Source organism: Crocodylus porosus, unplaced genomic scaffold (genome assembly GCF_001723895.1).
Source record: "Crocodylus porosus isolate Cpor-Errol unplaced genomic scaffold, CroPor_comp1, whole genome shotgun sequence".
Taxonomy (NCBI): domain Eukaryota; kingdom Metazoa; phylum Chordata; order Crocodylia; family Crocodylidae; genus Crocodylus; species Crocodylus porosus.
Window position 1 is genome coordinate 33,659,499 of NW_017728917.1, and position 11,927 is coordinate 33,671,425.

The 11,927-nt window shown below is 44.7% G+C and overlaps 1 protein-coding gene across 6 annotated transcripts in view; it reads right to left on the reverse strand.

The window, feature by feature from the left end:
- ATP2B2 (ATPase plasma membrane Ca2+ transporting 2) overlaps positions 1-11,927 on the reverse strand; it is a 512,499-nt gene that overhangs the window by 237,278 nt on the left and 263,294 nt on the right. For 4 of the 6 annotated variants that reach the window (XM_019537047.1, XM_019537046.1, XM_019537045.1 and 1 more), the window contains one exon: positions 2,485-2,526. The exons of the other annotated variants lie outside the window; for them this stretch is intronic. In XM_019537047.1, coding sequence (XP_019392592.1) covers positions 2,485-2,526 — 42 coding nt within the window. The remainder of the gene's footprint in view (positions 1-2,484; positions 2,527-11,927) is intronic. 6 annotated transcript variants of the gene reach the window in all.

An 11,927-nucleotide genomic window follows, 5' to 3' on the forward strand; every position in this document is an offset into this window, starting at 1 on the left:
CAAACCCCCTGTTTCTTTGCCACTGCCTTTTCCTTTTCCCCTGAGCAACCAGGTTTCTGCCTCAGTTTCTTTCCTGGCTGTCTCCTCCTTGCCACCACTTATCTGCCCCTCCCCTCCCCCCAATATCTCAGCTGTCTGCCTCTGTTTCCAGCCCCAGGCTACCTTAAATAAACACAAGCATCGGTTCCTCAGCCAGCTTCTCTATAGTCTACTGGTTCTAATCCTGGTTCTGGCAACTTTCACTCCCTACACTTAAACTCTCTCTTTCTCACCTGAACTTTCCCCCAAGTATCCCAGGCACACACATACACACTGTACCATCCAAGTTAAGAACTTACCTGTGTGCATGTGTTGGTGATTTGTATGTGTGTGAACTGGTGAGTGTGCATGTGTGATATATATATGGCATTGTGTGCATGATATATGAATTAGTGAACTGTGTCTAACTTTTGGGGGGATATAGTATATGTGCTTGAATTGGTGAGAAGTATGCATGTGCCTAGGCTGGTTTGGATGTGTATGTGCCTGAGCTGGTAGTGTGTGTGTGTATGCACCAAATTGATTTGTATGTTTGTATATGTGCAATTGTGTCACACCCTCCTGTCTAACAACGCAATATTGAGATCCCGAGAGTTGGCCTGACCCCTACAAATTTAGGGTGAAGTAAATCCCTGTGTGATGTAGACCCATGTCTTACCTTCCTCTCCAGTGGTGGGGAAGAGAGGGTGAGATGCCAGAAGGCAGAGAGGTCCCAGGGCTGAGGGGAGGGGGAAGCTGGTGCTTCCCTCTATGGCAGTGGCACCTCCACCCCACGTGGCACCTGCCCACAGGCACCCGGCTTGGGTGCTCCCAGGGGGAACTACAGCTGTGGAGGGAAGGATTGGGTCCCTGTGCAGCTCATGCAGGCAGGCAGGCTCCAGGAAAAAAAATGATCAAGCTCGCCACTTTTTTTTTTCCTTCAGTGAAGCCTGCCTTCCTGGGCTGGTGCCAGTCTGCCTTCATGGGCTTCCTGCACAGTCCCTGAACCACACGGAGCCCGGTGCTTCACTTTGTGGGTGTAGGGCATCAAACTAAAACTCCTCAGAGGTGTTTTAGCTTGCTGCATCCCAAAGTCATTTAAGGTGCATTACACCGCTGAATGTGCTACAGCGGCTGGAATTCACAATACACCGACTCATGCAAACACCAACATCATTAAAGCGGTGCAAAAGCATTTAGCCCACTTTAAAGTGTCATGCACACATGCCTCTTGTTTTGTCTACACACTCCCTTAAATTTTAAATTAATCAACAATGGGTATGTATTTCTGCAGTTACTTTATGACACAAGTCAATGTGTACTGTTTTGCATTGTAACTGCTACATGTAGCCTTATTTACCTTCTTCCTGGAAAAAAAAAAGTAGATTTATACCCCATCAATAGACAATGAAGGATTGTAAGACTTGAGGGGCAAATAGGATTGGGAATATATTAGCAACAGATAGCATAAATCTGGATGTGCAAGAAGAAACCAATAAATGCAAAACAATTTTTGTAATATTAAAGCTTCATATTAGGGGTGTGTAAAGTGGGTCCTATTTGATTTGGATTCAGCCAGTATCAAGGACAGTGATTTGATTTGTTGATTTGGACCACTGTCCCTGATTCTATTTCACTGAATCTGAAGATCTGATGCTGATTCGGACATAGACACAGCTTTAAATGTTTTTTCTACATACCCTGAGGTACCAGCATGGTTTGTGAATGCTGCAATGCTGGGGCAGATGAAGCATCTCACAGGAGTGCAGGGCGGGGTCCTCCACATGCTTGGCAGCAAACCCAGAAGTGGATGGGAAATACTTCCGGTCCACTTCTGGTTCTGCCGGGGAGCGTGCTCAGTGATCGGCAGTGGGGGGACCCTGGGTACCCCCCCCGACCCAGGAGGAACCAGTTGCCAAGCCAGGGAGATGAGAAGGGGGGCCCCCAATTCGCTCCCCAGCAGACACGGAAGTGGACAAGAAGTGCTTCTGGTCCACTTCTGGGTTTACTGCTGACCACTCTGGGAAGCCTCCCATGCTTCTGTGGGACACTCCATGAGCCCCAGCATTGCAGCATTCACAAGCTGCCTGCTACCTAGTGGTATGTAGAAAAAACATTTAAAGCTGTGTCTATGTGCAAATCTCTGAATCTTTCTGAATCTCTCTGAATTGATTCGGAGGGTTCTGGTTTGATTCAGAGAGATTAAATGGTCTTGATCTTTCCAATTCAACTCAAATTCAGATGTATTAAAATTCTGAATTTACAAGTTATTTTTCTTGCACTTCCATTATTTTTTGACATGGTTCGCTGCCCAATTTTTAAAAACATTTTTTCATTACAGTGAATGTTTGAACAGATATGATATTTTCCCATATACTGATAAATTACTACTTTACTTACTAAACAGAATCTAATTCTAGGCTAAAAATAAAAACTAACAACCTGCTTAAAATGAAAGAAAGTTACCTTTATTCTGGCTGTTCTCCATATTCCCATCCTGCATTTTGCCTATATGATGAAAAATTATAACAGACAACAAAGAACAGACAATAAACAATCATCACACAGACAGAATGCCACAATGGGACTTGTGAATGAACACATTTCAAATGCACATTTATGATCAATAGGCATTGTTATGATGTATTTATTTAGCAGCATGAACATACTAACTAGGACAATCTCAAAGAACTGCAACCACGTTCAAAATACTTCTGGGTAAAATAGCTAGATTTTTGTTCCTCTCTAGGAATAATAAATGGTAGTGCATACTCTATGGGGAAATGAAAACCCAAAAAGCACATTACTCAGCAAAGAGAATAGACATATTATGGATGTTAGTTGTTATGGGCTGCATTCTATTTCAGCTTTGCACACCCTAAATGGCACTCACTTAGCCACATAATTGCAATTTGGGGCATTTATGCACAGTTATCTTCTGAAATGAAAATGGAGAAGAAAAGTGGCATTTTTTAGCTCAGTAGTACTTGCCCAAGAAATTAAGACCCAAACTCTAGGCTTTCTTCAGCTAGAGGAGATTTGAACTTGCATTTTCTCTTTTTAATAAAATTCTCCAACCAACTGAGAATGGGCGAAGCATTAACTAGAACAGTTCCCAGAACTCCTTTTGGAGCTGGCCAACTGGGAAGAGATGAAGTGTAAAGCCTGGAGGAAAGAAAGAAGCTAGAGAAAGGGTGGTTTAATAAATGCATGCTCCTCTGGAAGGGAGAGAGCCTCAGGTTTTGTCCCTGGCCTCTGTCTCAGTCATGGGCGACTAATTCCTCCTGAGTTAGGGGGACACTAGCCCCCCATGGCTGATAGCGCAGATGTGGAAGTGCCAGCGGCATACCACAGGCACTTCTGGACATGCTGCTGGCATTTCTGGACCAGCATGATCAGCCATGGGGGAACCCTCCCTCCTCCCCCAGTTAGCACAATCGGCTGTGGAGGGACCACAGGAATCACTTCTCCTGGCAACCCCAGTCCCCGGCCGGTGTTCTCAGGGGGGGCACTGGTGCTCTCACCTGCCCCCCTGCCCATCGTCTAAGTGGGGAATACTGCTGCCAGGGAGCATATCAGTGCTTTCAGAGGGTGCATGTGCACCCCCATGGACCCTGTATGCATTGTCACTGGTCTCAGTAGAGCAGAAACTATCCCATTGCTGTTTATTTATATTATCCAATGAATGTAAAATGTTGGCTGCAGAAACACTGTTACAGAAAGGGCTGGAGTGCAGGAACAACTCCCTTTAAGAATAGCAGTCACCTTACTGATCCACCATTATGTGAATCTGATTAAAGGCTGTACATGAATACTTGAATTTGCTTTCCCCACTTGGCCCTACATAATTTTCACTGTGGGCCAGCTCTAGAGATGTGTGAAGCTTATGATGTGACCTGGAGGTTAGAGTACTTTCCTTGGAAGTGGGAGATGCAAATTAAAAACCTCTCTGATTGAAGGGGGCCTGGCATGGTTGAATCCAGAGGGTGTATGGTGATACAGTTACAACTCCCTTTTGAACCATGCTGTGGGAGTGACATCTGGGAACATTTTTATCAGGTGTTCTCCAACAGTCCAGGAGTAGGCTTAGGGAAGAGAAGCATGCTTGGTGCTGGTGCTGTGCCTGGCTGAGTCCAGCTCCCCATACAGCCTAGCTCGAGTGGGGCACAAGTGGCTCTTGAGTTCCCATTGTCCCTGCTCCATCCAGGGACAGCAGCAACAATGGACAGAGTGGGAAGGGGAGGGAACGGGAAGGGAGGGGGGAGGGGAGAGAAGGAACATATCACTAAGCATAGAGGGGAAGAGATAGTGTGGTGAGAGAGGAAGGGGGGTTCTTACCTGATTCAGGGACCTTAAAAAGTTCCTGTCTGCTGCTCCCATGGCATAGTCTGCCTACCTTATTGGAGGTGGGAGATTTGGGAGGAGAGGTACAGACACACCTGCAGCACTGGTCAATATTCCTGAACCTGTCTTTAAAAGAACCTGGAACCATCCATGGTGCCCCTAGAATCCAGATCTACCATTGCCTGGGTTTGTGCCCTAAAAACTAGGCCCGTTAAAAGGTAGAATGATTACTGTCATTTCCCTCTTTCATTTTACTTCTAGCAGGTGTGTATATATCTGAGCAATAATATTCTGCCTCAGGTGGAGATAGAAGCCTAATTTGTTATAAGTGCTAAATTTGCAGTTACATCACTATGTAAGTACCACATAGGTGTGTAAAGGTGCGATAGGACTTAGGATATATCTATCCTACAGAAAATGTTTTACCATTTAGACCTGTATTTTTCAAATGTAATCACATTCAGCCTTTTGGAGTAAATATGCAATGTCAAAGCCATCAATTGAATTTTTGAGATGTTGAGAAGTCATTAAGAAGTATGTAGGACATAAGAACGGCAAAAGAGCAGTTGAAGCACCAGCAGTTCAGCAATCAACATCACAAATTAATGGTTTTAATTTTTTTTCAAAACTTGGACACGATAGGTCTTATGAATTATCTTTAGTGATGTGCCCACTTCTTAAACTGAACAACATTTGAGTCTATAAATTTTATACGCACACATGTACCATGGGTCTCCAGCACCCGAGGACCAATGCTTGCATTTAAACCTCGGCCCCATCTATGGCTGATGGCTGAGCGGTGGGGAAGGGGGTCCCCTGGCAGCCGATCGATGAGCCCAGAAACACTGGAAGTGCTACCAGGGGACCAAGTACCCCTTGGAGGGCCCAGCCAGTGCCACTCCACGCTGATGCCCAGAGGCATGCCCTCCCCTCCCCCGCTTTGGTACTACAGCGGTAGTCTCTTATCTTCAATCTTTTGTTGAGTGCTAATATAAATACATGCAAACATATTAGTTAATATAACATTACAATAAGGAAGATGAGGAGGTATGGCATTTTCTTGATAGTTCTGGCCCTTTCTTATTAGAATATGGTTCAAGAGAGCATACTATCATCTTTGAAGTGGGATCAGCTGTTCTGGGATGTGTCCCTGTACAACTGATCTACTTCATTGGTGTCTAAAGATATTGCTTGAGTCCTAGTTGCACCAGGTTGGGTATCATTCTCAGGACATCAGGAGCCCAACGCTGTAGGACAATGGCCCCAGGTGCCACGCCCTGACTCAGGGCATGGCAGCCTGATATATGCACCATGGGAATTGCCTACAGAGCAATTCCTGGAGCACATATCTACAAGCGCACCCCAGCAGGGGAATTTCCATGGTGCCCAATAAGTAAACAGAGGTCTTTTAATTTAAGACATCACAAACTGACAATTTTTGGTTGTGGCAATATTTTTGGGCACTTGGAGCATGACAATGAGCGAGAATGTCTGTTTCCTTGTAACTTGTTCCACCATAAAAAATGTCATGGCAGTACAAGGGTGATAGGTGTTTGCACCCAGGGTGCCTGTATGTACATGAGTGTAGAGTCTGCTCAGATGTACTATAATTACACCATGTCAAAGCAGACATGACTACTCAAGTGGCAATTACCATGCTCATGAAGCTTCCTGAGTCTTGTGTATCAGTGTCCCAGAGCTTCAAAATGTCAGTGGGGGCATTACTAAGCAGTAACTAATCAGGCATAAGTTTGATACCTGCATGATGTAGACACGCCCAAATAAGACCTAGTTGGGAACCTCTTCTTTTCTTTTGCGACTAACACCTTGTGATTTGGGGGAAGGTGAAAAGAAAACCCTAACAATTATAGTAACAGCAGAGGAAAAAAAATTCTTCTTGGCACTATGTGGCAACTATTAAAGCCTAGAAGTACAGGACAGCCAAACACTTCCCTCTCTGCACTGAGACCTGGGGACCGCAAACTACATTTAGGGTGCATCACACACCCTAAATGGAGAACCAGAATTCCTCTTCCAGTCAGTCTATCCCCCCCATAAACTTGTCCTGGCTCTTTAAGCTTGTTTCATAACCAAGCCAGTTGTGGAGCTCTGCTCTGTTTTCCTGCTGCTGAGCAGGGTCCTTTACAATTTCCACCTGCTCCAGGCTACAGAGCTCTTTTCATGGTCTCCAAGCGATGTGGGTAGCTGAGCAGGTCCCCCATGACTCCAACTGTTGGTCCTTACGGAACACTCCAGGCACAGCTATTCTAAGGGACAGATCCAGACAGAGGGCAGTGGTGTGATTGCATCCCCCCTTCCACCATTGCTGATGTCCCCGGGTAATGTGCACAGCCACTCCCTACAGCTGAAGACCCTGGGCTGGATGGGTGGGCACAAGAAGAGGTACCCATCCATCACTGTCACTATTCCCATTTGACCTGGGCATGGGGCATGACCCTAAAGCTGCTCTTGACCCACTCCAACTGCAGACTTCAGGGAGTGGCTACCCAGAATGCCAGTCTTCAGCTGTGGACAGCAGCAGCAGTAGGCAGATTTCCTCTTCCTGTACCTGCTCCCTGCCAAGCCCTCCACCACACCCTCTGCTGGATGGAAAAGAGGACTTGGAAGGAGAAACCTGCTCCCCACCACCACCACTGTCCCCACCTGACACAGGCATAGAAGAAGCTGCAGAGACAATCTTTTATGGCAGCCCTTCAGATATTTGAAGACTGCTATGATGTTCCCTCTTAACTGCCTTTTCTGCAAGCAGAACATGCTTATTTCTTTCAACCTCAGGTAACAAGAGCCCCAGAGCAGCAGAGGTTTGAAGCTACATCTCCAGTTTCCCTGAAAAGTGCTTTATGCACCAGGCCACATTCTAGATAATGCCTATAATGTTCTCTAAACTCTCTCTTGAAGCTGAACTAAGAGAAAGTCAGGAGGGGCAGCCAGGTGTGGCCAAGAGGAGGATAAGTCAGAGGAAAGATGACAGTGAGATGGGTAGTGCTCTGGAATGCAAACAACCCAGATATAATTAACCTAGACCACTGTTGGCCGTGGGGCAAGCCTAGCCTATAGCCTAATGATTAGAGTTATCCATAGGAGTGGTCACTGGCCAAGTCAGGACCTAAGTCAGGACCTCCTGCCAGCTCACCAAAACTCCCTAAGTGGCCCCCGTGTGCAGCTAGGCAGCTGAAATGAAACTGCCAAGGGAGCAGAGTTCAGGACTGGGACAGGTGGGTGAGGTTGGGATCACAGGGCAGTGACAGCATTGGGCCAGGACTCAGCTGTGATCCACTGCCCATACATTCCTACAATGGGTGTGGGTTCTGTGGGCAGGGGTGTGCACAGGGTGGATTGTAATTAGGCCCAGGCCTGGACCCCAGCCCTGCACTATCACAACCCCAAGATTTTGAACTCAGGCCTGGATGCAGCTCTCCACCTTCCTGCAGCCCCATCCCATCTGCTTGGTCACATGACATGTGTCCTGGCAAGGCTCTGGGATCATGGGATGGTGACAGCACAAGGCCAGGGCACAAAGCAGAGCCACAATCTTCTCCCAGCATATCCCTGCCCACAAAGCCTATGCCCATCACAGGATGTGAGGGGAACAGCTCTGCCCCAGGCCCTGATGCCACACTGTCACTGCCCCACAGTTCCACCCTGTGATCCCAGGCTTGCCCACCCATGCTTCTCCCAAACACCACTCCATGCTTGTTTATGGGCCCATCCCAGATGCTAGGACTGCTCAGGTCCTGCCTCTGGTGGTAGATGTGGGGCAGATGGGCCAGAGTGCCCAGGCAGCGGGGGCAGGTCCAGCAGCAGCAGCACCCATAAGAAGCTGCCACTGCCAGTGCCACCAGGAAGTAACTCCAGCTGCTGCACCACCCTAGCCCTGCTGTGCACCCAGGACAGGGCCAAGGGATACACTGTGGGCGAGACAAAATCCCTTGCTGGGCCAGATCTGGCCCACAGGCCATATTATGCGTAAAACATAAAATGCGTAAAATGTCTTGGGAACAAGGCATAAACCATGTATTGGCCAATTATTAGCATTACGGGCAAAGCTACTTGAGAATTGTCTTTCAAATCCTAGTAGTTACAAACTGCTTTATGTTCAGAAGAATGAAGATCAATAGCCCCATTACATTTTTATCCAAACTAGTCTCACTATAAATATTTTTATTATTCATGTAGAGAACATAGCTTTTTAGAGGGGCAGAGCATTAGAGTAATGTAGCTGTAATATTCCAGGAAAAGTATGAGAGGTAAGTTTATTTCATTAGGCCAGCTATAAAACTGGTAACAATATGTTATTTTATTATGTTTTATTGAACCAGGTATATACCTGGTCCAATAAAAGACATGACAAAAAAAACCCCCTCAACTCTCACTGGAGGAAGTGGGGGGAGGTAAAACATGGGGATTACCACTGCCTTGATAAATTAGAGTTTGCCTGTGGAATCTGAGTAGTGGAGTACTCAAATATCATAATCAGCTGCATAATAACCGCCTTATTTGTAAAATAATGTGTTTGATAAGCATTTTTCAAATGCGCTCCAATTTTCTCTTTCCTATACGTGTATTGTCAAGACAACCTTAAATCTACCAACAGAATGGTGGATTACTTAATTTTTGTCAGACTCTTTTGAAATATTTCATAAGACTTGGTCTTCATTACTAAGTTTATCTCATGCCTATGTTTTATCATGGTCACTATTTCACCTTTTCAAGATCACTAGTTATTTATTATTAATTACAAAAACCATTAATTTAAAACAGGTCTTAAACTCAGATTCCTGGGGTGCCAGTTATTAACTTCCTTCAAATTTTGCAATATTGTAAATTTTTACTCGTCATCTCATTTGTGAAATGATTTTACATTCATGACTTTTCTTTTCATAAAAGTCATCAATAGTTCCTACCTCTCCTGAGCAAGTTTATTGAGAGATTGTCATTTTTATACCCAGTGAAAAGAATATTATTCAGGGGAAACAATAGCAAGTAAAACTGTCTATTAAAAACTATGTTAAAGATGCCTCAAGGTCCAGATGCTCTCTTTTTTGTGGTATTAGAACTATCATCTGCTTGATGGACTACTATTCAATTAGGTGGATCTTCATCACTAAATTTTTCAACAAAAAGCTATTATCTTTTATCTTGGTAACATCAATGACATGCAAAAGAATGAGCTGTCACCTATCATCCTTGGCCAAAAGCAGTCTTAATATTTTACAATAAGTAAAAATGAGGTACTTGAAAACTGCCCATTCAGATATCTGTCTGTAAATAATAGCTAACAATCACATAGCATGAGACACAAGAGAATAGATTAATCAAGTAATTTGTACTCTCAAATTGTATGGTTATGTGTCGCAGAGCACATAGGTACCCTGCTCCAACGGAAAGTGGAAACTGCTATGGAAAGAGCCCTAGCAGTAAGTAAAGAGCCCAGCTGCAGGTTGATAGGGTAACCGGAGTGTATTAGTGGCCCACACCCGCCAGCAGTCAGCTGACCAGAAGGGGCAGGGCCTGGCTCCTATATAACTCCCAGGCTGAGGCCAGGCAGGGAGTTCCCTGTTGGCAGCCAAGAGGGAGGGAGCTCTGCCTGAGTGAGGAAAAGGAAGAGGCCTGAATGACTGAGCAATGCGATACTGGTGAGAGTTGGAGATACCTTGGAGTGGCTTGAATGTTGTTATAGCCAGATAGCTTAGATTTATGTTATAGCCAAGGGGCTTGTGTTTTGTTTACTGTTAGACTGGTGGTTTGGGTGAGGCTATTAGGGGTTGGAGGAGGCCTCACAGGGGACCCATGGTGGCATGGGATTCCCAGCCCCAGGTGAAGGGGACAGCACAAGAGGCCCCAGGCGAAGGGGGCAGTGATTGACAAGTGCCTGTGGGATGCGGTGAGAGACAAGGCTGTGGAAAGCCAGAGCGCCTGTGGGGCACGGTGACACAGACAAGTACTGCGGCTAAGACCGAACAATGTCCAGTACATCTGCGAGGCTTGGGGTGTGGTATAGGGGTGGTTGGAGTCATGCATAGCCCATAAGGCCGGGGTGCACAGAACCCCATTATAGAAAGAAGACAATTGATAGCAGGAGCACCGTGGCCAAGAGGACGAAAGGCAGCCTGCCTTTAAATATATATAAGATCAACACGTGGTGGGCGAGATTCGAGGGTGCTTTTAAGCGAACTTGGCATGGTAAGGAGGCGCTAGGGGAGATCATGGCCACCCCTAGGACCCCACTCCATGACATTATATAGTAACCAAAACATCAAAAGGTGATGCTTAGCATATTCTAAAGCCCTGATTCTCAAATATGTATCATTATTAATCACTTATGAAGATATGGATGGAAAATATTCCTTTCCAACCACCCAATACTGATTTTATTCCTTTCCTTCAGACACAAGATTTCATGAATCAGCCACAACTACAATTAGGAATATTAATAAACAAGAATTTAAATAAAATTGCCCTACTGTAATTGTTGAGGTTGCTAGGTTATATCCTGTCCCAGTTTGCCTTTATTCTACTTGTATGCATTCCATTCTGATTCAGGGTCAACATTAGGAAAAACTTTCTCACAGTCAGGGTGTCCAGACTGTGGAATAAGCTCCCTTCAGAGGTGATGCAATCATCTACCCTTGAAATTTTCAAAAGGAAACTAGACAGTCATCTTGCTGGGGTCACCTGACCCTCAGTTATCTTTCCTGCTTGATGCAGGGGGCTGGACCCGAAGATCTTCCAAGAACCCTTCTGGCCCTACAATCTATGAATTATAAGTTGTAGTGGAATATCAAAGATGTGTCAGATTCCCATAATTTATTTATGTTATGAAGCTTGGGAGAGGTGGAGTGGTTAGCACCAGAGGTTTTCTACTATATGAATTTTGATGTGAATTATTTTTCCTTATCTTTTAAAAAACATTCTCTCTCTCTCTCTATTTGTAACATGACAGGACACCTCCCAGCCAAGGTTCTTATCACAAAAATAGTTAACAAATTCAAATTCACTTTGTAAGTAAACCAATTTTATAAAGAGACCATGAGGTAGGATACTCATATCCTATGGCAGGTATTACAGATATACTTGATATCACACATAATTACCAAGCTCATTAAGAGTAGCTTAGGAACTGAATACTTGTTGGCAATTCCTTTTGTAAAACTTTGTAGCAGAAAGTTTAATTTATACTCTAATTATATCCCCTTGTTCTTCATATAGAAACGAAATGCACAGTACTATAATTATTCTTCAGAATGTATCATCTTACAATGGAAATGAATTTTAGCTCCCTCAGTGCCAAGCCAACCTAAAGCTACAGGCAAATGATCAGAGAGATGCAGCAAATCTATATGCAGAAAAATGTGATAAGTGAAATTTCTAATAGTTCTTTTATACTCAGTGGTGTCAGATGCATTGGTTTAACAAAATCAAGACTAATAACAATGCAGTAATTCCAATATCACTATATAAATTAATCAACTTTAGAGAAATCTTTTCTGCTTAGAAAAAATATTTCTAGGTAGTTCAACCAACACGGGTTCATCAGTGGCAGG